At 45.2% G+C, this 25197-nt stretch overlaps 2 protein-coding genes across 9 annotated transcripts in view; one reads left to right on the top strand and one right to left on the bottom strand.

Annotated features, from left to right (window-relative positions):
- CCDC191 (coiled-coil domain containing 191) overlaps positions 1 to 1112 on the bottom strand; it is a 36219-nt gene extending 35107 nt beyond the window's left edge. For 2 of the 3 annotated variants that reach the window (XM_045001373.1, XM_045001385.1), the window contains exons 1-2: positions 996 to 1112; positions 525 to 563 (exon numbers count right to left, since the gene is read on the bottom strand). In XM_045001373.1, coding sequence (XP_044857308.1) covers positions 525 to 563; positions 996 to 1064 — 108 coding nt within the window. In that variant the 5' untranslated portion in view covers positions 1065 to 1112. Of the gene's footprint in view, positions 1 to 524; positions 726 to 995 lie in introns of those variants that run through there. The other variant, XM_045001378.1, reaches the window with a different exon arrangement.
- Positions 1113 to 1142: 30 nt separating this feature from the next.
- On the top strand, positions 1143 to 23265 carry QTRT2 (queuine tRNA-ribosyltransferase accessory subunit 2). 6 transcript variants are annotated; one of them, XM_045001408.1, is made up of 9 exons: positions 1143 to 1368; positions 4797 to 5026; positions 5951 to 6006; positions 8452 to 8528; positions 12315 to 12524; positions 13622 to 13821; positions 16949 to 17100; positions 20252 to 20369; positions 21775 to 23264. In XM_045001408.1, the coding sequence occupies exons 2-9, from the start codon at positions 4827 to 4829 to the stop codon at positions 22004 to 22006; spliced, it is 1245 nt and encodes a 414-aa protein (XP_044857343.1). In that variant the 5' UTR covers positions 1143 to 1368; positions 4797 to 4826; the 3' UTR covers positions 22007 to 23264. The 6 variants fall into 6 exon arrangements, with proteins under 6 accessions (XP_044857343.1, XP_044857349.1, XP_044857356.1 ...); XM_045001414.1 differs by lacking the exon at positions 1143 to 1368 and adding an exon at positions 1400 to 1586 and having other exon boundaries at positions 21775 to 23265; XM_045001427.1 differs by lacking the exons at positions 1143 to 1368; positions 4797 to 5026 and adding exons at positions 5080 to 5196; positions 8024 to 8100 and having other exon boundaries at positions 21775 to 23257.
- Positions 23266 to 25197: the final 1932 nt, after the last annotated feature.

The following is a 25197-nucleotide window of genomic DNA, read 5'->3' as shown; positions in this document are numbered from 1 at the left end:
TTGTGCATCTTGCCAGGCATTGGCATAGTATGGACTCTAAATGAACAGTACCATCTACTGAATCATGAAAACCACATCCTGCAGTTAGCTAATTTTTCCTGGATGTATCTTATCCAAGTACTCACTGGTTCAACCAAGTACTAACAGGATCACAACAAAAGGGAATATGGACTGCCACAAAAATTTGCTTTCTTTTTAAACTTCACATTCCTCATGGACTTATTACATTTGACATGTCTGAAGATACTTGATTCATACATAATTAAGTCAGTCATTGGTATGTTGACAATTACCAGGTGTGGTGGTGGACAGCATGTTGTAGACATAGGGAAACCAGATACCCATCAATTTACTCCCTAGAATCCATCAAGCAATTATCAGATGGCACCAACTTTTTGTCAATCAACCTGAACTGGATGCAAACATGAGACTGAAAGGCTTTCTGTCCCACTTCCATCCCACTGAGCCTGCATGTTCCCGGACTCAATTACTTGTTTCACAAGTTCCTTTGCCAATGCCCTTACCTTGATCCAGTGCGCCACATTATCAGAGTCAAAATGTGGCTGGAAATAAGATGCAAAATGTTAACTTCAAAATGCTTTTTTGCTCACTGTTCACTCTCATTTTAACGTTTCCAGGCCTAGAGCCGGTCACCTGAGTTCAATGAAAACACCTGCGCCGCTCTTTCGCCAGAAATATCCCTCCCGCCCTCAAACAGCTCCCCGGGTTTCTCCTTCATTTCTGAGCAGCCCTGAGGCGGGGGCGGGGGGCGGAGCCCCCTGATTGGCCAGCGCTGGCCAGGGCGCCCCGCATGGGGCTGGCAGTGACCCAGGGAGCCCCCTGATTGGGCGCCGGTGACCCCGGGGCGGAACAGGATTGGGCGCCGGTGGCCGGGGGCGCCCCAGGGGTTTGCTGGTGACCCCCGGGCAGGCTCCGGGATTGGGCGCTGGGGACACCGGGGGGGGGCGGGGTGGTGATGCCGCCCCCTCCGTTACCTGGGGCCTGGCCGCGGCGGTGAGGCGCTGCCAGCGATAGAGCCGGGACCTGGGCGCCGGGAAGGCCATTGCCAAGGCCCGGACAGAAGCAGCCTCCCCACCCCCACCCCGCCTCAGCCACACGGAGGGAGAGGAGCCTTGTGGGAAACGGAGTTCCCCATTGGACGGGGCGCACGGACACTTGGACGAGCGCGAACTACAAGACCCGGAATGCAGCGCGCCGGGAGGGTCGCTTCTCCATGGCAACGGCGCAGCCGCCTTTACCCCCGACCACGCGACAAGGCTCTCCTACGTCCCTCGGTGATGACGTGTCGGATGCTGATTGGACCCGGGAAGAGACGCTCATGCGACGGAGGTGGCTGGCGCGAGCCAGGTAAAGGGGGGGAGGGAGCGGCTGGGTCGGTTCTTCCGCGCCTCGAGGGGCTGTTCGGGTCTCGGTGCCGCTCACGCGCACTTGGCCCGGCCGCTCTCGGTCACCACGACGGGGCCGTCGGGGCCAGTTAACCCGAGCGGGGCTGCGAGCCCGCCCCCGCCAGGTCCCAGCGCCCCGAGCCGGGAGCCGGGCCCGGCCCGCGCCACAGCCGCTGTGGGGTGAGCGCGGGACGGGCTCGCTCCGCAACTGCCCCCGCCCCCTCCAGCGCAGGGCCCGAGACCCGCCCGGCTCCCTCCCGCCCCCCCCCCCCCGGGGGTGAAATGAAGTAGCAGGAAAGTGGCGAAAGGCCGCGGGGACTCAGATCGTGGCGAGGCTGGGCCAGCCGGAAACTCTTTTTCTGGAGAGCTAGAAAGAGACTTCTTAAAATGAACGTTTTAAGGGGGGAGGGATCGCTCAGTGCTTTGAGCATTGGCCTGCTAAACCCAGGCTTGTGAGTTCAGAGCTTTTGATATGGTCTCCCACAGTATTCTTGCCAGCAAGTTAAAGACGTATGGCCTGGATGAATGGGCTATAAGGTGGACAGAAATCTGGCAGAGTGCCCTAAGGGTCGGTCCTGGCGCCGGTTTTGTTCAGTATCTTCATTAATGATCTGGAGGATGGCGTGGACTGCACCCTCGGCAAGTTTGCAGATGACACTAAACTGGGAGGAGTGGTAGATATGCTGGAGGGTAGGGATAGGATACAGAGGGACCTAGACAAATTAGAGGATTGGGCCAAAAGAAATCTGATGAGGTTCAACAAGGACACATGCAGAGTCCTGCACTTAGGGCAGAAGAATCCCATGTACAGCTACAGACTAGGGACCGAATGGCTGGGCAGCAGTTCTGCAGAAAAGGACCTAGGGGTTACAGTGGACGCAAAGCTGGATGAGAGTCAACAGTGTGCCCTTGTTGCCAAGAAGGCTAACGGCATTTTGGGCTATATAAGTAGGGACATTGCCAGCAGATTGAGGGATGTGATCATTCCCCTCTATTTGACATTGGTGAGGCCTCATCTGGAGTACTGTGTCCAGTTTTGGGCCCCACACTACAAGAAGGATGTGGAAAAATTGGAAAGAGTCCAGCGGAGGACAACAAAAATGATTAGGGGGCTGGAGCACATGATTTATGAGGAGAAGCTAAGGGAACTGGGATTGTTTAGTCTGCAGAAGAGAAGAATGAGGGGGGGATTTGATAGCTGCTTTCAATTACCTGAAAGGGGGTTCCAAAGAGGATGGATCTAGACTGTTCTCAGTGGTACCAGATGATAGAACAAGGAATAATGGTCTCAAGTGACAGTGGGGGAGGTTTAGGTTGGATATTAGGAAAAACTTTTTCTGTAGGAGGATGGGGAAGCACTGGAATGGGTTACCTAGGGAGGTGGTGGAATCTCCTTCCTTAGAGGTTTTTAAGGCCCAGCTTGACAGAGCTGTGGCTGGGATGATTTAGTTGGTGTTGGTCCTGCTTTGAGCAGGGGGTTGGACTGGATGGTCTCCTGAGGTCCCTTCCAACCCTGATATTCTAGGATTTAATACTTGAGGGGGCCATTTAGGGAACCGGGGTAAAAATCTGTCTGGGGATTGGTCCTACTTTGAACAGGGGGTTGGACTAGATGTCTTCCTGAGATCCCTTCCAACCCTGATATTCTATGAAAGTTGAGATTCTAAGGGATTTGCATAACTCCAGGTTTTTTTATGATCAATATTGAATATTGGGGTACACAGAGATTGTGATACCTAAATATCACAAGTCAGCAACTCTGCCCAAGTTATCCTATTCCTTTATCAGTCAGTTTATTTGCCTTTTTAAACCACAGCTATTCATTGAACAGAGGTTTTCCTTGAACTGCCCAGATCTTTTTTCCTGGGTGTTTACAGTTAATTTAGAATCCCCCTCCCCCCCCCCCGCCATGTTTGGGAGTAATAATCTGAACTATTCTCAATGTACATTACCTTGCATTTATGGACACTGAATTTTATCTGCCATTGTACTATCTTGATTTAAGTTCCTCATAATCTTCCTTAGTCTTGACTAATCTAAGTATTAATAATAATCATTTGTATTGGCACCTCGTAAAAACATGGATCTCATTGCCCTAACTGCTGTACAAATACGGTGAGGGACAGTTCTTGTCCAGAAGAGTTTACCATCTATATAGACAAGACAGGCAAAGGGTGGGAGAGGGGATGAAACCACTGGGAAATGAAGTGACTTACCCAAGGTCATACAGCGACAGAACTAGAAACAGATCAAGGTCTCCTGCAGGGTGGATTTGATTTAAATCATTATTTAAATCACTAGTCAGGAAGACTCGATTTAATCATGGATTTCTACATAAAAGTGCATTCTTGTTGGTTGTTATAACCTTAATACATATTCTTCACAACTGAGATAGATGAGACCCAAACTGGGTCTCTCTTATGCCTGCTGCCATTATTGGTTTTCCCTTCTAGTGAGAGAATGGTATGGTAGATCTCAAATGAATGAAGGCTACACTCAGAAAGACCTCAAGACTTCTGGAATATGCTGCTCAAACAGTTTTACTTTTGTTTCTACTGCCTGTCCCTCCCTTCTCACATTTATCTCCAGACTTCTTCTCCTTGTCCAGATCTATTCCGCCTCCAACTATCTTCTATTCATTGAACTTTTTGAAACTTTGCACCTTTTAGAGAGAGGTAAGGGATTGCCTCTGTGTACGCAGATTTGCAGAGGGATAATAGGGTTAAGGGCTGTTATTTCTCACCTCTCTATATTATTTATTTATTTATTTAAAACATTTTTTGCTGTTAACAAGCATGTTATCTCGAGACACACATCCTCAGTTTGAGAGTTGCAAAACTAAGCATCTCTGATGGTATCTTCTAGACTTAACACTAAGTCCCAGTGGATAGGTAGAAAGATTAACCTAAATCTATACAGAAGCCCCTGGAACCCCATAAGATTGGGTCCCTAATCCATGAACTATTGGAACTCATTTACAACACTTTTCTTAAACATTATATGAATATATTGTCTCATGCTATAGAATTAGAATTCATAATCCCTATTCCATGATGAGGTATCTTTGAGTTATAATATATCTTTATCTTTAGATAGGTTTTTTCCTCAAAAATAATTCTATAAAAAAAATCCGATTAAGAAAAAAATCATAGATTTTTATCCGCCCTTGTCTCCTGAGTGAAAGTTCATACCATGATAACTCTCTTGTGAGCTACCTCTTCCCCCACTGCTTCTAATGGATCCATTGCAGGTGTATTGGAATCCCAAGTAGCCTTAGAAACAAACAATTTACTTTTCCATTTCCGTCAATTACTAAGCTTTTACAGATACAAATATAAACCCAAAATCTTGATGGAGAAAGACCTACCTAAATAATCTTTTTCTTTAAAGGACCTGGACGCTGCCTGCCAGTTAACCAGGATGAAGCTGAGTCTCTCCAAAGTGGTCAGTGGGTGTCGTCTTGGGACACTGACAAACCTTGGCAAGAATGGGGTTCAAACCATGGAGCTTCCAGGCTGCCTACTGTATACCAAAACTGGATCCCCACCACACCTCGCCCATGACACACTGCAGGCAATTAAAGGGGTTCCTGCTGTTGTACAGCTCACGCTTTCAACTCTGTGAGTATCAAGCTTAGCTGGGACACCGCTTTTGTGTTCCCGGTTTCCCCATTGAAAACAAGAAACAATACTTCCTTGCTTCACCAGAAGGGTTTGAGACTTGCCTCCTTAAAATTCATCAGGACAACGAGATTATAGAGAAACAGCTATTCCACCTCAGACCACAAGAGGTGAGACTGTTACAGCCCCAGATAGAGTATTGGCATTTTAGCTCAAGATGTAGCTGCTCATGATTTTTACCAGTGTAAGTCCCTGATTCAGTCCCTGGTGTGTTGGCCAAGATGTTGACCATCACACTTTTCCCCTTATGGTTGGATTTCTTGGGGATGGATGGGTTGCTGCGCATTTATTGTAGGTGAGAGCTAAGAGCAGATATATGTAAGGGGAAGCCTTTTTTGAAAAGTGAACAGGATGGTGTAAATGGCCTTTCCCTGTTTCTTTATGACTTTTTGTGAAAGTCTCTAATGAGAAACCTCTAATCACCCTAATCTAATTCTAAAAGTTGTATTCTTAGGCTGCGTGTACCTTGACAAAAACGGGACCTGTAACTCCTCACTTGTGCAGATCCACTGTGGTACTAATGGTGGAAGTTGTAGTGTAGACAGGGTTTATGTTTCTTTTCCATTATCTAGTCTAATCCAGATTTGGACAACACTTTAGTGAAGAAGCCTGAGTCTTATCTATATGACAGCTCCATCTTGCAGGTTACAGGGGCAACAAGATCTTGTGAGATTTGGTGTAGTGACTATGTCATTCCTCCATCTCCATTCTGACTCCATTCTGTGGCTGAAACTTCAACGCTCTTTTTGCAAAGATTGGAGTGTGTCTTCTAACATACTGAGGAATTAGCTTATCCACAATCCTCTCTGCAGGCTCATTCTCATTTTTTTTCCCTAATGTGTATTCTTTTATGTTTGGACACAGGGTAGAACTTCACGAAGCCTTGGAGGAATATAAAGAAGGAATTGGGAAATTTATAGGTAAAATTGTGTGTGTGTGTTTAGATGCAGTCTGATCCCATCTAATACATCCTCTACACTTCCATGTTGCTTGGTGCAATGAATTAGGGGACAAGCTGTCCATCCCTAGAAACTTGAGAGCAAATCTATTGTGGATCCCAAGTGAGTTGTGTGAGAAGCTCTTTTTTTTTTTTTTTTCAAAGTGGATTTAATGCAGCTGTAAACTATTACACTCACTACAATAGAAACTGAAGTTCTCTTATTCACAGTTACAGCTTCCCCCACAACACCCCAGCAATGGGCTTCAGCACTCACTTGGAGGGACTCAACTCTGGGTTAAGAAGGGAGTTGAGTATCCCTGGACTTTTCAGTTCTTGACCTCTGTGCAGTGAGTGTTGTTAAGTGCCATTTGTGATGATTTTTTTAGCGATGTGAACACCTCTCCCACTAGAAACAATACAAAGAACAACTTTCTTCACACAGTCCCCAGAAGGTAACAGCTTTCAGGTCCCTGCTGATCTGGGATAGGTTATTTCCCCCACAAAACAAAATCAGTTTAGTTTGATACAAAGCCCTCATTCAGCCTCAGCAGTGCAGAGCAGCACAGAACAGTCAGTCTCACTTAGAAAAGTGGTGGGATCTCCTGACGGGTATTCCTGCCCCTAAAGCTGATCTGTTAAATGAAGGAACTGTTTTGGGTGGCTGTCTGGGGAAGGAACCATGTTACAGGCCCACAAAAGTCCCTGAAGGGCAAGCTTAAGGATGTGGACAGACTTATTTTGCCATCCTTTCGGACCAGTGGAGAGCTATCCCACCAAACTTCTACTTATTTTGCTCCCTTTGTTCTCCGTCTTTTTTTGCCTTGCTGCATGATGGCTGGTTGGCCACAGGAATGCTCCTTTTGTTTCAGGAAGAAACACACCCAGGAGTTAAGACCAGTTGTGCCCTTCACCCCCTAGTTAGCTAGGGAAAGAGAAGTAAGGGCTCCAGGGCCTTTCACCAAGGCACCACTTATCTCTCTTAGACAAACAGACACTTCCTGTCTTCCTCTTTCCCCACTGCATCACAGTCATCTAGCAGTACTGAACCAGTGTCATCCTCTGTGGTCCCCAGGACTCCTTAAAGGAGTTGTTTGCACATGACACCTTAATTGTGGCATTTCCTGGTTCTAGAATTCTTAACATTGCAACCTTGAGTTCTCCTGATGTAGTTTTTTTTTATGGTATATACACAAATTTGTCATGTGCCCTGTGTTGATGAGGAATATATTTATGTGAGTAAAGACCTGACTCTGCATTCCTTATGCACCCAAAACGCCTACTGGAGGGAGTTCTGAGTGCAGAGAATGCCCAGTTAGAGGATTTAGACAATTTTCATTAATTTTAGTGGAAGTTATGGTTGGAATTTTCAAAGGAGTTTAAGGACATTAGGTGAAATTCACTTCCCAGTGAATTTCAGTGGCATTTGGGTACCTAACTCCTTGGGCTCCTTTGGAAGTCTCAGCCTTTGCATCAAATCCCCTAGATAAGGGGTTCTCAACCTTTTTCTTTCTGAGGCCCCCCACAACATGCTGTAAAAACTCCATGGCCCATCTGTGCCACAATAAGTGGTTTTCTGCATATAAAAGTCAGGGCAGGCAGGGGAAGCAAGGAGGGCAATTGCTTGGGACCCCATGCCACAGGGGCCCCCGCAAGGCTACATTGCTCAGGCTTTGGCTTCAGCCCTGGGCAACGGGGCTCAGGGTCCTGGGCTTCACCCCTATACGGTGGGGCTTTCAGCTTTCTGAACCCCAGCAAGTCTAACCCTGACCATGCTTGGAGGACCACCTGAAACATTCTTGTGCCCCCCAGACCCCTGGTTGAGAACTACTGCCCTAGATGGCTTTGAAAAATCTCTACCTGTATCTATAAAACAGAGACCTTTATTGCATTCATTGCATCTAGCTTGTTCTGTTTCTTGTGAAATGATCATAAATCTCTCCTTGCTACAGCTCATTCTACTGTCTTGGTGTATATAGTGCCCTTCCTTTAAACTCCAGGTCTGAGACTGTTTATGTCACCCAGCCTAGACGATGTCAAGTGTCAGATGTCCCCAGAGCATTCATTCAGCGGACAAGTGAGTCAGCTGTCATTGCGTCTGGTTTACTTTTGGCAGCAGTAGCAGCATTAATCAAGTAAACAGTCCAAAGGCAACATATAGTTTGTGGCATTATATAATGCTACTCTTGTGGTTTTCTTCGCCCCTCCCTGTAACTAGTAGAGTGTGGGCAGAGCTGTCCAACTGAATGTGTTGTTGCTATGGAGATCAAACAAGCCATGTCTGTCTCTGACAAAGATGTCAGGTATGTGCATTTATTCCTGGGTTACCCTTTTTGTAAATTCATAGCCATCTCTTAGCAAGTTGCCAACATAGCCGTAATGGTCTACAAGATTACAGCTGACATTTATTTTTCTGTTGTGCCTCCAGGTATGCCAGAGTCAGTGCTGTACTGCTCTCTCCATGATCCAGGTACCCCCTGCCCACCTGGCTACAACAACAACAAGGTACGGTGAGTGTAAAAACTTATGAGAGTCCAACTTAAACCTCACAAAACTTATGTCTCCTAGATGCAATCTTGTGTGTCCTGCTTAGCAGCTACAGAATGCCCTCTTTGGGGTTATAGGAAAGTGAACTAGTGTATGCTAGGATAGAATGGCTAGATTTTTCCCACCATCTTCCGTTGGGATTTAGAGTGGAGGTATGGTCAGATAGAGGCACTTTTTTATGCACCAGACCTGGTCCTGGGTGCTCTTGTCCTGTCTGCTGACTTTGTAGGGCCACACAAATATGGATGAGCAGACTGGATTCATGTGCAGTTTATTATATGTCAGTTAAAAAAATCGTGGCTTGTAAATTGAGCAAATTTTCTCCAGTGTTATTGGCAATAAACATGGAGCCCTAGGAGACCATGTAATATTATGAGTCTGACTTGTACAGCCACACATTCAGGAGGACCACATGAAGGGAAACTTAGTGCTGATGGAAGGTGCTGACATGAGTGCCCAAGAGTAGGAAGTCTTGTGTATATTCACAGATTATGTACAGCAGCAGTTCAGGTTCCTTGTACACGCTTTGCTCTGCCCTTACAGTTTACTGTTGTGCCTCAACCATAGGGAAGCCACCTCTGAGGGGCTGCGGGAGGGAGTTTAATTTTCATGAACCATTCAGTCTTGGAAGTATCTGGTGAAGGTGTCAACAAAAGGGAGTAATTATTTTTTCCTTTGGTGGTGGTGATTTTTGTGAAGAGGACGCCTGGGAACTGGGCTGAATCCCACACTACTCATTTCACACAGGCTACAATGCTGTCAAATGGCAAAAACTTTTTGTCGCTACTCACTTAAGGTTTGATCCTGCTGTCATTGAAGTCAGTGGCAGTTTTAACTTCAAAGGGAATAAGATCAGGCCGTTGGGGCCTGATACTGTAACTGGATCTGCACTGGCAGGTGCCCATCCTGGTATGAAGTCTCTTTAAAGTTACTGCGACTGTAGTCATAAAGATCTGCTTTGCAGAATCAGTGTCCCGGGTTGGATTTGAACCTCTGGTGTGAGGCTCTATAGTCTTTCACCAGTCATCTGGGCCATCTCTTTCCCCATGGTTTAGTTTTATTAAATAAAATAGCCATTCTGGTAAAAAAACAAAACAGTGTTTACATTTTGCACATCAGCTTGAGAGGTGAAACAAATCTGATTAGTTTCACTTTGTGGGTCTTGTGCACTAACACAATGCTGATTATTAGCAGAAGAGTGAATTTTATATATAAATACAGAAAAGCTGTTCAGTGAACCAAAAAAGTAATAAAAAATCATGAAAACGTGTATTCATGTTAGCTTTTGTAAAATCCTCTTTTTTTAAATGTAGAGGCCTAAATTACTTGGATGTCTATTAAAAACCTAAGATCACAAGTGTAGCAAGAACAATAACAACTCAGTTGGAGCAATTACCAGGCAGCCCACACAACGTAATTACATTATCCACAGATAGAGATGAAACACATTATGCCCATGGTGGTGATGGCTTCAATAACTCTTCTTGAATTCTCGTTCAGGCCCGTGCATGACGCTAAAGAAGGCTGGCACTTGAAGAGCAACGTCTTTGTTTGCTCAGAAGCTTGCATGCAAGAATGACAATGTTGGGCCAGTGCTTTATCTTCCTAATATAAAAAGCCTATGTGATAGAAACCTCCCTGGGAGCTGACAACTGATGTGCCAAGGCTACCTCTGCTCCTGTTTTCCCTGCCAGCTTAGGACTTTAGCACCCTGTCTTACTGAGCCAAACACTCCCATCTGCTCCAACGAAGACCAAGGGTCTGAATTACTTGCCCCAAAGCTGCAGGTTTACCTGAAAACAGCTCATAGAAGTGTGCTTGTCTTTAGCACTCAGATGCCCAACTCCCAATGGGGTCTAAACCCAAATAAATCCGTTTCACCCTGTATAAAGCTTATGCAAGATAAACTCATAAATTTTTCACCCTCTATAACATTGATAGAGAGATATGCACAGTTGTTTCCTCCCCCAGGTATTAATACATACTCTGGGTTAATTAATAAGTAAAAAGTGATTTTATTAAATACAGAAAGTAGGATTTAAGTGGTTCCAAGTAGTAACAGACAGAACAAAGTCACCAAGCAAAATAAAATAAAATGCGCAAATCTATGTCTATTCAAACTGATTACAGATAAGATCCTCACCAGTTCCAGGATGCTCCCTTTTACAGACTAATTTCCTTTTACCCTGGGTCCAACAATCACTCACACCCCTTTGTTCCAGTATCCTGGGGGATGGAGAGGCTCCCTCTTTAGCCAGCTGAAGACCAAATGGAGGGGTCTCCCAAGGGTTTAAATAGACTTTCTCTTGTGGGTAGAGACCCCTTCCTCTTTCCTATGCAAAGTTCAGCTCCAAGATGGAGTTCTGGAGTAACCTGGGCAAGTCACATGTCCATGGATGACTCAGTCTTTACAGGCAGAAGCCATTGTCCACATGGTATCTTGTATGTCTTCAGGAAGACTTCTTATGTGGATTGGAGCATTTCAAAATGCATTGTTCCCCAAGTGCTTCCTGATCGGGTACTTAACCTTGCGAATTTCTTCCTAAAGAGGCTGACCAAACGCCTTACAAGCAAATACAGCCAATATTTTTAACCTCAAGTACAAAATGATATATGTATACAAATAGGATGAATAGATATAGTAGACCATTACTTTTACCAAGATATGTTACATGACACAGGTAGTACAAAGCATATTTTAGTTATGTCATATTCCCATAAAGCATTATGGGGTACAGCGTCACAGCCTACATGGGAGAATATGAGAATAATAAAAGTGGAAGATGAAGGCCTACACACACAGACATACTAGGAAGAATGGGAAAACATATGAGAGAACTTAATTTCAGGCCTCGCATCTGACCACTTGGGAAATGATGGAATTACCCTCAGGAGTGTGTGTATGTATAAGTTCACTGTTGTGTAGGCACTGCAAAATCACCTGCAATTCCTTTTGCCATAGTTGGCAACTATTCATGGGGTAGAGCACAGTCTGGGAGTCAGGAGATCTAGGTGTTTTCTTGCTCTGCTACTGATTTGTTGGATGGCGATGGGGAAGTCACTTCAGCTCTCAAGCCTGTTTCCCAACATCTCTGGGAGGTAGGTTAGTGTTGCCATCCCCATTGTAAAGATGGGGAAATTGAAGCATTAGATGATGTGACTTGCCAAAGGTCTCACAGGGAGTTAATGTTAGAATCAGGAAGAGAACCCAGCACTCCTGACTCCCAGTCCCCTGCTCAAACCACTGGACCTTCATGCCTGATGCTAGAGGCGGTTGGTTTTCTGAGCTGTGTCCCTTTGAGAGCTTGTCCAGGGAATGTTATTGCAGTGGCAGGCATTTTACCAGGACCAATTGCTGGATGGTGAGTCTTGCCCACATGCTCAGGGTTTAACTGATCGCCGAATCAGGGGTCAGGAAGGAATTTTCGTCCAGGGCAGATTGGCAGAGGCCCTGGAGGTTTTTCGCCTTCCTCTGCAGCGTGGGGCACGGGTCACTTGCTGGAGGATTCTCTGCACCTTGAGGTCTTTAAACCACGATTTGAGGACTTCAGTAACTCAGACATAGGTTAAGGGTTTGTTGCAGGAGTGGGTGGGTGAGATTCTGTGGCCTGCATTGTGCAGGAGGTCAGACTAGATGATCATAATGGTCCCTTCTGACCTTAAAGTCTCTGAGTTCCCCTGAAAGGTCTCTTAACCTCTTCAATTAACATCCATTCCTGTGTTCCTTTTGCTTGCATTTGACAGACAGTGTCCATATGGGGCTACGGAGGGCGAATGGAAATGACAGCTTCCAAGTTCATGAGCATGCAGCGTGCTTTCCAGCCAGATTGGCTTCAGTGCCTCTCTGACGGAGACACTATTTCTGGTGAAACCTCCAGAAAGCGGGCCAAGAAGTCTGTGGACCGGTCACTTTCCTTCCTGGATGAGTGCCTTAAGCTGCAGGAGAAATCACCGGTAAGGTCCAAATTTATCAGGGGCGGCAGCACTGCAGCTGCTTTTCTGTGTGTACTGAGCCTTGTGAAGGTCCCAGCGTGTGAGCAAAAGAACACCTAGTGTGCACGGAGGGGTTAGACCTGAGTGATTTTAGGGCTGGAGTGGAGATGGAAGTCTTTAGGCTATCCATAGATCAGGCATAACATGGGCAGCAGCCCAGAAAGCTTCCCTCGTGCTGCCCTTGTGCCTCACCCTTGACCCAGACGGACTAACCTCTAGGAGTGAGAAGGAGTTCAGCCCCCATGGCTTTTAATTCCTCTGTTTTTGTAGAACAGTGGTCTCTTATTCTTTAGAGTCACTTTGTATTCCTGGGTAGAGCAGGGGATAGCATTTTCTCCTTGTTCAGAAATCAGAGATCCCACCTACCCTGCCTTTCATTTTATTTTTTCCAGCTTTAACCCTGTCGAGCCCTGTGTTGCAAGCACAGTCCGTTTAGCTGTGGGGAACTGAATAGGACTCGTCAGTACTACTCCTTAGCCCTTCCAGTGAGTCTGAGAGACTTCCCCTGTTCCTAGTGTTGGGGGGCATGCCTGGACCTGACTAGCGAGGAGACCAAGGGCCCAGCATGGGGCTGCCAGGAACTGGTGCTAGAAATCCCTTGAAAGGCCATGAGACATGTAGTGGTGGGTGAGAGCCATGGTAGCAGCAAGCCATGGGGGCAGGATTTCCCTAATGTGTTCTGTATTGATGCATGACATTTCTGTAGTGCCTTTGCCTAAGAAACACAAGGCAGGTTGCCAAGGTGGATCAGTCTTCTTATCTCTCTATGGGAGATTGGACTAATGAGACCCAGAGATTAAATGAGTTGCTGGCAGAGTCAGAAACAGAACTTCACATTCCCCTGTTCTAAACGCTAGACTGCAGTATGTCCTAAGTGATACATCTGAGGAAGGTTCAACTACCATTGAACCCAACGGTGCCCAGGAAGCAAATGTAGAGTGCCAAGTGTCCAGACTCTGGGCCAACGCACCAGCTCTTGGGTGGTGGTGGGCTTTCCTGGAACAGCTTTGTTTGGGGAAGTGCGCTTCTCTTACATTTGCAACTTTCACCTGGGCCAGGAGCTGCAGGGCAGCATGATGGTTGGAGTGATCGAAGGTGGGGACGTGTTGGAGGAGAGACTCAGGTCGGCTAGAGAGACTGCCAAGCGACCTGTGGGTGGTTTCCTGCTGGATGGTTTTCAGGGACAAGCCATGGCCAAGGAGACCAAGCTGAAACTGATGGCTTCTGTCACAGCGGAGCTGCCGGAGGATAAACCAAGGTCAGATTTAAGGGGGGATAAATCAAAACCCACTTGTTCTACTGTAGGTAATTACCAGAGGGTGCTTCCTGCCAGTGTCCAGGAAATCCATTTATTCTCTCAAAGATTCTTGTGTGAGCCAAATGCTGCGTCCTTTGCTATTGAAATGCTGACTTTGGTGGCCCCAATTTTACTTTTAAGGCATAGTTGGCACAGGGCGAGAAATATGGAACAGCCCACAGTATGGATGTGATCTCTTCCTTTGGGGAAGATTCAGGGTTTGGGTTCAAACCTATTTCTAGACAGAATCATGGGTGGGATTGGTATGAGCCCTCCACCTTTTGGCCTCTATGGATCATAACTAACTTGGAACATAGCTAAAAACAATTTTCAGTCATTGCAATCTGGAGTGAATGGTTATCCACCTAGCAAAAACTCCTACCCAGTTTGCTACAACTGTCTCCTCTCAGAAGACTGGAATATCAGGGGGGCTGTAGGTCAAGAGCGAGGGGCATTGGCAGATGAGGATGGGGAACACTTGTACGTTGCCTACATGAATTGTGCCTGGCTTCAGCCATTCGCAGCAATATCCTGAATCTTATAAATGGTAGACACTCATTCACAATTCCCAGAAATGTTTATAAACATGCCAGAGGCTCCAGAAAACACAATTCAGTGCATGATAAGAGTCCCAAGATGGTACAGTTGGAGTCTTTTGGGAGGAAGTGGTAAAAACAGATGCCTCATTTATATCCTTCTGTGGCTCTTATGGAGCTCATGTATCAACTCAATGAATGCTGTCTTTTCTAGTGTTTCATGAGGAGAATGATTCACACTCTGCTACCTCCTGTAGCTGAGCTTCCCTCTCAGGACGACCCCCTTGTCCTGGCCACCTTCTAAGACTTGAACCCTCAGTTTATGATGATCAAAGGGAAGGGAAATCCAGCTGCATGGTTCTGGCCTTGCAGTATTCTCTTGCTCAGAGGTACCTGGAGTTTGGAGCTCTCCATAGCTCACGTTGCTGCCATCCAAGCTACCTTAAATAGGTTCCCCAATGAGCTGCAGAGTCTTGTCAGTCCGGCTAACCTGAGTGACTGTACAAGTGCATCCAACTCATCTATCAAATAGTTTACGTCTCTGTTTCAGACAAGTGATCATGACTGCTCTTTATAGCCCTGGAGCTTCTGTTTGAATTTCACTTGGTACTTACATCCCACTTTCTTACATTTAGTTGTAGAAGCTATTTTACACACACATGCATGTACGCATGCCCCTATTAAAACTGTGTTGTATAGTTGGTGAAGAACAGCTGTTGTGTCCCACTCCAAAGATGGCTGCTTTTCTATGGTGACGGATCTTTTCTAAAGCCCTTTGGGATCTTTTAGGATGAAAGATGCTGCCTAAACATATTGCTTAGGAGGTTTTGTCTTCTCATTTTAACCAGAGCATTCTTAGAAATCTCAGCATCTGCAAGAAAGGTTGTACCCTTGCCCTCTGTAAGAAACATTTCAGTCAGGAAGTTGATCACGTGTAATAAGTACTTATTGTTTAATTCTTAAATAGCATTTTCTTCCTATTTGGAGCAGGGAATGTAACAAAATCATCTTGTAAGCTTTTCCCATCCATATTCTGTGCTCATACAGGGTCTTATGTAATTATGGTCAGAAAAATGACTAAAAATGGCACCTTTTTACTGCACTTCTCCGTCTCTGTGTATTTTCCTAGTGATCTTGCTGCACATTAGCTTTTACTGTTGTCAGCACAGCCAGTGCACCTGGGGGAAAGCACGACTATTATATTCTCTTCTGCCTCACCCATTCTCGACAAAGCTGCCAGCTAAATTAGGACAGGAGCAGTATCTGTGTTACCACTGATGGCGTAAGAGGCAAGAAGAGCCCAGCTGGATTGCCAACCCCCCGGGGGAGTTGATAGTGCTAGCTGTTGTGGGGGAAATTGCCTCTTAGGAAAATCAGCTAAAAGGAAATCCCCTTGTGTGAACTCAGCACATTTGAGCTGGACATGGGGAGGAGAGGAATGGGGAGGAAAACTGAGCCCTCCAACAGTGACTTTTCACACTAGTGCCTCTTCACGCAGACAGATCCCAAACACTTTATAAAGTAAATATGTGCTTCCCAAAAGGGGAATGCCTCCCCACTGCTGAGATGTATCATCCCCTAATACCCTTTGCACCTGTTGGAATCTACTCCCATAGCCTTCCAAATACCTTCTACTGAGGATCAGCTGTCGATTATCTCCCATGCACCGTGATGGGACAGAAGGGTGAAATAAGTATGAATTCCTTTCTTTGCTCTGAGGACCCAATTCTGTAAACACGGGTAACATTATTTGCATGAATAGTCCCACTGCCTTAAGGAGGACTACACACAAGTAAAGTCACTCATGTTACCTATGTGTTTGTGGGTTCCGGTTTTGGGAATCCAACTCCACCCACCGTCCTGGGGGTGGATTTGTGACTTTGTTGCTGGATTTCAAAAGGACCCTCTAACACATGGAATGGTGCTTTGCTAGTTAGGAGTCCCATGTAGTAAATAAATCCCCATACCTGGTAATCATTTGCTACCCAGGGCGTAGAATGTGCAACAAAGTATCTGACCCAGAACGTAAGGTGTGAGAGGGATCGTGAGATAGAATCATTGTACATGGGTGTTGAGGGAGCCAAATCACTTTAAACACAATTTATAGTGTTTAACTTAAGAATAATGTCAAATGTGTGGCTGGTGTAACCTTCTAAACAAAGGCAGAACAGTGGGCACTGAGAGGTAAGGGGAATTCAACTGTGCTGCTGTATACCAGACAGATGGGATGTGGGAGAAGCATGGTCTCATGATTGGCGATAGACCATGTGTCAACTTTCACCTTGTTTAATAACTGCAGGGCTCACATGTTACTGTTTTCACTGGCTGAAACACATTCCAGTGTATTCCACTCTTGGGGTTTCTTATACCTTTCCTGTAGCATCCGGTGCTGGTCACTGTGAGAGGCAGCATGCTGGACTGGTTGGCTCTCAGGTCTGATCCATTAAGTCAATTCCTATGTACCTGTGTCCTCTCCTTGGAGAGAGACCACAGTGACCCAGTAAGTTCCATTCAGTACACTTTAGACCTATATTGTTTTATCTCTCTCTTAGACTCATTCATGGCATTGGCAAGCCGGATGAGGTACTCGAATGCATTGAAAGAGGAGTGGACGTGTTTGAGAGCTTTTTTCCCTACCAGGTGACAGAGCGGGGCTGTGCCCTATCCTTCAGCTACGATTACAATCCTGACCCTGAAGCTGCAGGTAGATTTTCATGATAACCTTGCTGTTGTGGTCGTAAGATGATGTAACAGTAGTATCATGCCCAACATAGTTCATGCTCCACAGTCATCTTCCATGTACCTCATTTGTATTGTAACCACTGAAGTCAGAGAAAAGCAGCTGAGTCCTGCTCGTTCCAGGGGAGAAATTACTTGGGATGAAGTTAAGCAAAGAGAACTTGAGACCTTAATTTAGGACCTGGGTTATCCAAATCCAGTTAACCAAAACATGGTTATACATCCTCTGAGGTTCATTGAACAGAAGCCTTTGTATGCCTGATCCTGTCATGTGCTGAGTCCCTGGTTCTCCCTTTGGGCCTGCGCCCACTGGAGTCTATGGCAGAATTGCCCTTACCTTCAGCAGGACAGGATTGGGCCTATACATTTCAGTGGGATTTGAATGCACCTACCAGTGTCAAATTCAGTGTGTAATGTAGCTCTTCTCTCCCTCTCCAGCTGGGCAGTGTTGGGGAAGCCAGTCTTCTTGGGCAGTTCTTTTTCCCTGCCTTCACCCAGTTTGCTCCCTTGATTAATTTAAATGCTGCCAAAATAATGTAGGTTAGTCAAATCCCCATGTCACAAGGTATCTGCTTAAATGAGTAAGTAAAGGCTTGGTATTGCAACATGGTCTCACCAAATGTCTGAGCAATGCAGAGAGACTGTCATCCTTCTTATACATACATGTTTTAATACAAAAAAGTATCTAACAGTTCTCTTAATGGCTGGAATCTAGTTTTGTTTTTCATGCCTTAGTAATTCAAACCAGCTGAATAGACTTTCAGCACATTTGTTGTCTCATTGTTTCCTTGTGCTCCCTCCTCCAGCCGTCTGCATCCTTGTGTCTCGTGTCTTATACTTGGGTTGTAAGTTCTTTGGGTGCAGGGGCGACCTCTTTTCTGTGTTTGTTCAGTGCCTAGCACAGTGGGGTCCTGGTCCATGACACGGCCTCGTTGGCACTATCCCAATACAAATAATACATCATAGTAATAATTTCCCAGAAACAGCCCCTCTGACTTGAGAGCAACCATGAGAAATTTCAGATGCCAAGGTAATGATTTGTGAAAGTTATGTGCTGCTGAAAATCCAGGTGTGGAACCGTCACCCATAACTGCATTATCGCTGCCACAACAGTCAATTGTTCAGCAAAAAAAAAAGAAAAAAATCAAACTCAGCTACTGCAAAAATGTGGTTTGGATGCACATGAATCCCTTGTCAACTCCAGCAGAATCTAAATCTAAACTGTGGTATGTAAATGTTTAAATCAGCCTCTGTATCAGAAGACTGGTGGATAGCTAATGTAATGATGATTTTTAAAAAAGGCTCCAGAGGTGATCTTGGCAATTAAGCCTAACTTCAGTTCCAGGCAAATTGATTGAAACTATAGTAGACAATGGTAAAGGACAGAGTTATCTTGCTCATCTGTGTGTCTGATATGTTGGGGAAGAATCAGCGCTGCATTTGTAAAGGGAAATCATGCCTCACCAATCTATTAGAATTCTTTGAGGGGGTCAACACACATGGACAAAGGTGATCTAGTTATATAGTATACTTGGACATTCTGAAAGCCTTTCACAAGGTTCTTCCCCAAAATTTCCTAAGCAAAGTAAGCTGTCATGGGGTAAGAAGGAAGGCGTCTTGTGGATCAATAATTGGTTAAAAAACAGGAAACAAAGGGCAGGAATAAATGGGCAACTTTCACAATGGAGAGCGATAAATAGCAGGATCTCCCAAGAATCTGTATTAATAAATTATCTGGAAAAGGGGGTAAATTTTGCAGACGATACAAAATTGCTCAAGATAGGTTAGTCAGAAGTGGACTGCAAAGACTTACAAAGTGATTTCACAAAACTGGGTGACTGGGCAGCAAAATGGCAGGTGAAATTAATTGTTGATAAGTGCAAAGTAATGCATGTTGGAAAACATAGTCCCAACTATACATACAAAATTACGGGATCTAAATTAGCTGCTTCAATTCAAGGAAGAGATCTTGGAATCATTGTGGATAGTTCTCTGAAAATATCAATTCAGTGTGCAGCGGCAGTCCAAAAAGCTAACCAAATTTTAGGAAACATTAGGAAAGGGACAGAAAAGATCATAATGCTGCTAAATAATTCCATTGTACACCCACACCTTGAATATTGGGATGACCAGAACGCAACACATCGCAAAAAAGATATATTAGAATTGTAGAAAGCACAGAAAAGGGCAACAAAATTGATGAGGGATATGCAACAGCTTCCATATGAGGAGAAATTAAAAAGCCTGGTACTGTTCAGCTTAGAAGAGAGACAACTGAGGGGGATATGATAGAGGTCTATCAAGTCATAAATGGTGTGGAGAAAGTGAATAAGGAAGTGTTATTTGCCACTTCACATAACACAATAACCAAGAGTCACCCAATGAAATTAATAGGCATCAGGTTTAAAACAAGAAAAAGGAAGTACTTCTTGATACTACACACAGTCAATCTGTGGAACTCATCACAATAGAATGTTGTGAAGGCCGAAAGTATAACTGGGTTCAAAAAAGAATTAAATAATTACCTGGCAGATGGGTCCATCAATGACTATTAGCCAAGATGGTCAGGGACACAACCTCATGTTCTCTAAACCTCTGACTGCCAAAAGCAGGGACTGGACAACAGGGGAGGGATAACTCAATAAATTGCCCTGTTTTGTTCATTCCCTCTGAAGCATTTGGCACCGGCCACTGTCGGAAGACAGGATACCAGGCTAGATTGGCCATTGGTCTGACCCAGTATGGCTGTTCTTATTTTATGTTAAATAGATCAGTAATCCAGGTGATCACACACTGTACAAAATGCAATTTAGACTGCAAGGATTTTTAATGACTTTAATAAAAGGAATTAAACTCAGATCAGCAAAAAACTGTGCAGCTATTTCAGTTCTGAATTTTTATCAGATTAGCTGAGTCCCTCCCACCTCACTTTTCTAGTCTGAGTTTGATCACTTACAATTTATTTGGCTTAACTGTTGTTTGATAATTAAAGGAAGATAATGGAGATGGACGTTCAAGCTGTAACAAGGGGCAGCTGAGATGCCTCTTGTCAGAATATTTTTCACCTTTACTTGTCTGCTTCTGCCTATTGATGAAGTGATATTGTTTTGTTACAGTCAGTAAACAAAATGGGATCCAGGATGCAGGAAAAAATGGCACTGAAAAAGACATAAATGAAACCTCAAAAGCTGACCCAGAAATAACTTTGTTCGAGATATTTTTGAAAGAGAAAAGGTAAGTGGGTTTGTGTGTGGTGGCTTTTAAATAGTGTCTGTAGCCTTCACACTTTGAGCTGTGATTTCATCCTCCATCCAGGGTCACACCTGGACAGTCACTGGACAGGGAATGTCCACTGAACAGTTACGGTGCTGCAGGAAATGTTGGTCACTAAATGGGTGGCCCTCTTCCCTCTGAGTTGGTATTGGACAAATGCCTCAGATTGATACTGGGGGGCAATGCACTGCTGAATCTGTCATCTTTCAAATGACTTACAACCAAGGTTCTGACCATTTAGTTACTAAAAATCCTATGGCAATTTTCACAGTATGTTTTGGCCAACTTGAGACTCACTGGAGGGTGCTGATTTTCAGCCAGTCCTGAGCCCCCTCCCATTGAAAATCAGGACCTTTTAATGTGTCTCAGGTTGGGCACCAAAAATGGAGGCACCCACACTTCTGAACATATTGGCCTATATTCCTTCTCTCCCTCCACCCGCCATAATATTACCACTACACAAATGGTGAACGTAGCGATGATCTAATCTACCATCCCAGAGAATCCTGCATTTCAGAGGTAGATATAAAGGTCCCCCATGTGGAAAATGATTAAAATATTATCGGTGTGGCACCCTCAGAACACAGTTGCAACCGCTATTCTGTTCAGCTAGCGCAGGGGTTCTCAAACTGGGGGTCGGGACCCCTCGGGATCGTGAGGTTATTACATAGGGGGAGGGGATCACAAGCTGTCAGCCTCCACCCCACTTTGCCTCCAGCATTTATAATGGTGTTAAATATATAAACAAGTGTTTTAATTTATAAGGGGGGGTCGTACTCAGAGGCTTGCTATGTGAAAGGGGTCACCAGTACAAAAGTTTGAGAACCACTGAGCTAGGGCCTGAATCAAAAGCCACTGAAGTCAATGGAAAGACTCCCACTGATGTCCGTGGGCTTTGGGTCAGGCCCTTAATGTTTGCTCTCGCATTATATCCATGAATGAAACTGTGTTTATTTCCCTTGTTCCCCCGGTCTGTCAGTTCATTTTAGTGTGTTGTGATGCAGTGGGGGTGTGACTTTAAAAGCAGTAATTTGTTGATTTGATAATACCATACAGTGATGCAGGCAAAGCTGTTATAACTTATTTCATGTGTGGCTATAATATCACCGCTCATATAGCCTGTCAACTGGCATTAAAACAATGCTTTACTGCACTCAGTTCATTAACCTGAATGTAGTGCTCTTTGCAATGCAGTTAGTGTCAGAGGGGACCACATCAGACTCCACACCCCAAAGAGCTGGACTGAAACCCACAAACCTTTTGACTCAGGCCACCAAACAGCTGCTACGTGGTAACTATGGGTGCTCCCTAATACTTGCGATTAATTTTTTTTTCCCATTGCCCTTTACCCCCTCTACCTTCTTAGGTACCGGGATGATTTTGGTCCCTTGGTGCACGGATGCACCTGTTACTGCTGTCAGAACCATAGTCGAGCCTACGTCCATCACCTCCTGGTGACCAATGAGCTGTTGGCTGGTGTCCTGCTCATGATGCATAACTTTCAGCACTACTTCAGCTTCTTCCACTCCATCCGAGATGCACTGAGAGATGACAGGCTGGATCAGCTGAAGGAGCTCATCTTCAGGCAGGCACTCTGAGACCCAGGAAATGCATAGCCAGGCCAGTGAGTGTGGGGGAGAAGAGGTGAGCGAGAACTAGTGAAGGGGGGAAGGCTCCAGGTTTTGTCACTTCCCAAGGGGATCATATTATCTGGAGTGCCTGCAGTGTATTCTGGATTTGTGAGGCTAGACGACAGGAAAGGAAGATTTTTCCCCTCACACCAGTTAAGTGGAGGAATTGGAAGGGAGACTAGCTGGAAAAGACCCTCTAGAGGCTTGCAGGACCAGTGCAACTACCTTTTGTATTCAGTGATCAAACAGCATTTCTGGGGGCAACAGAACTCTCAGGCTTGGGGTGGGGAGAAAAGGAGACAGATGCATTATGGGAGACTCCCAGCTGCCATTTTGGGCTGTTGCTTCAACCTCAGTGAATGAAACAGATGAATGTCAGTCTAATTAGGATTTGTATCTCTTTAAAGAAATCCTTGTGGGGGACAAGGGAAGGGATAGTCTTCACGTATTTGCTTGGAATGAGGTTCAGCCTCATCCTAACACCTCTCTTCTCAAGGCCACAGCTAACATTCCTCCTACTGATGTTGACTGCATGGGAGGCTTTCGAAGCTGTTCAATGCCAGCCCCTCTTCCTCCTCTTCTCCATGCTGCCTCACAGTTCCAGTCCAGGGAGAGAGGGATAGTATATAGCTTATAGCTATCTCCCATGTCGCAGTTCAGAGCATTGCCAATAAGCCAACACACCAATCCCCCTTGGTAGCTTGGGACCCTCCAACCTAGGTCTGGCCTTGCATGGTACTGCAGAGCATCAGCCACAGGGCTGGTCCCCATCCGTGGCTCTTTGGGCATTCGATCTGTAGTCTTTCTGGCTATATATTCTGCTACAGGGTTTTTTGACTCTGCCATTCTGCCTTCATGAGCTAGAATCTCACTCCCAGATTGGCATGTGGATAGCACTGAACATGCTACAGTCACGTTGGCTATATTTGGCTGCTGAGATCCTAGTGGATTACACAAACGCTGATGTGAGATGAAGCCACATAAATGATTGAAACCCCACAGAACAAGGCATTGTTTTAAAACCATATGATTCCTTTTTTAATATTATTTTTCTCTGTTATATTCCTCTTACTAGGTTTTTTATGTCCCTTATACTGGAATCATTGATGTATTTATCTCATTTTATGAAAACATCAATAAAACTATTTTTCACATTCTGAATTTCTTCCTAGTCTGACCAACCGACCATAGGCCATACGGTTTCCCTGTATTAATTCCTACTTCATTCTTACGGCCTTCAAATCTACATGGGAGCTGCAGCTGCACCTGTTTCTCGTTATGAAAAGCTGCTCAGTATCACAGGGAAGTTTTCAAGTCTGTCTTCTGTCAACCCCACAAATATTACTACCTTCCCATGTCCTGACTTTATTAGGGCACTATGGATTTACATTCTTTTATACACCATGTTATGTGCCAGTCTTTAATTTCCTGATTCTTTTGAGCTGTTGGCACATGCCATCATAGTGACAGGTTGTTTAGTTGCGGTTTTTTGATTTGGCAATAGAGATGGATTAATTGATTATTTTTTCTTTTTCACCAGTTGGGAACTAGGATCAAAACCAAAGCTAACATGAATGTTTACATACACCAGTTTAGTGCTAGATTCTGAATGCCCCTGCATGGATTTGCAAAGTGGAAGAGAGGTCACATGCTCCACACCTTGTGATCCAGAATTCTGGTGGTTGTGCTCCTTGAATACAATGTGCAGGTCAAAACAAACCCCAAAGGGGGTTGTGTGGGGTGGGGGCTATGGCACTGACTCTTCATACCCCTGGTGCTCCCAGAAAAGGGGTGTGCATGCAGCATCTCAAAAAACATGTGAGAATTGCACTGCCCACACCCATCAAAGGCATTCTCCTGCCTGAAAATTCCCTAAGCTGAATGTTTGTGGGAACCTCTTCTGCTGTGGAGCACCTCCACATCCATCCCCAATACCTGGCCTTAGATGTCTTGATTTGGTATGAATTGTCATACTGGATCAGAGCAATGGTCTAGCTTACATCCTGTAACAATGGCCAATCTCAAATGCCTCTCAGAAAACCCAGACCATAGACCAGGTTGTGCTATACATGGGGTTAGTTGAGGGTGTTCAGTGACTCTGAAAAGAGTAAGCCGCTCTTTTCTTGATAACCTACCAACTTCTCAGATCTGCTTCCAACCAGATACCTAGGCCTGGTCTACACTACGGGGGGGTGTCGAACTAAGGTACGCGACTTCAGCTACGCGAATAGCGTAGCTGAAGTCAAACTACCTTAGTTCGACTGACTTACCCGTCCTGACGCCGCGGGATCGAAGTCCGCGGCTCCAAGGTCGACTCCGCCACCGCCGTTCGCGGTGGTGGAGTTCCGGAGTCAACCGGAGTGCGTGGGGAGTTCGAACTATCGCGTCTTGATTAGACGCGATAGTTCGAACTCCGAGAAGTCAAACTCTCCGCGTCGACCCGCGCGATAAGTATAGACCTACCGCTAGTTTCATTTGTGGCCTATAATACCCTTCTCACTATAAGGCAATTTCCCCTCCCTATCTGTTTAGTTACTGAGATGCAAAAACTAGAAGGGATGGGAGTGGAGTGCTACCCTGTACAAAATGCCATCTCTGGAAGCTTTCTTGGGTGGCTCACTCCCCAAAATTACTGGAGGCAAGGGCTAGAAGTGAGCGGGTAAGGCACAGAAATGTAATGTTCTGCAATATCATTATCTCAGCTGCCCTGTTTAGCCCTGAGCAGCAGCTGTGGAATGTTGTTCTATTTACCACATGTGGTGGCGATAGTTCACAGGGCCCTGTGATAAATCATATTTACCATGCTTCTCTGACCCCTCTCCTTGCATTTTGCTCACTATTTCATTGCTCCCAGGGCTGCTTTAGCATTCCATCCTCTCAGCCGTTTCAAAGATCTGTTTATTTTATAAATTCATATCAGTCTGTCTCAAAAAATATTTCCTCCTTTCCCCCAGATGTGAGATTTCTCTTTCCCCTCCCATAAATTATCCAATCCTAATACCCATCACAGGCCATGTTCACTCCTGCACCAATGACAGGTTTAAGGGCAGATATCATGTGACCCTGCAGGATAACAGAAGTTGTATCCCACTAGAAATGGGGGGTTTCCAGCTTTCCAACTGAATGGACAATTTCCTTCTAAACCTGGCTGGTCCAGA

The sequence above is a fragment of the Mauremys mutica genome, chromosome 1 (assembly GCF_020497125.1).
Source record: "Mauremys mutica isolate MM-2020 ecotype Southern chromosome 1, ASM2049712v1, whole genome shotgun sequence".
Taxonomy (NCBI): Eukaryota; Metazoa; Chordata; order Testudines; family Geoemydidae; genus Mauremys; species Mauremys mutica.
Note: the sequence above shows the minus strand (reverse complement) of the source record. Positions and strands in the feature narration are given on the sequence as shown.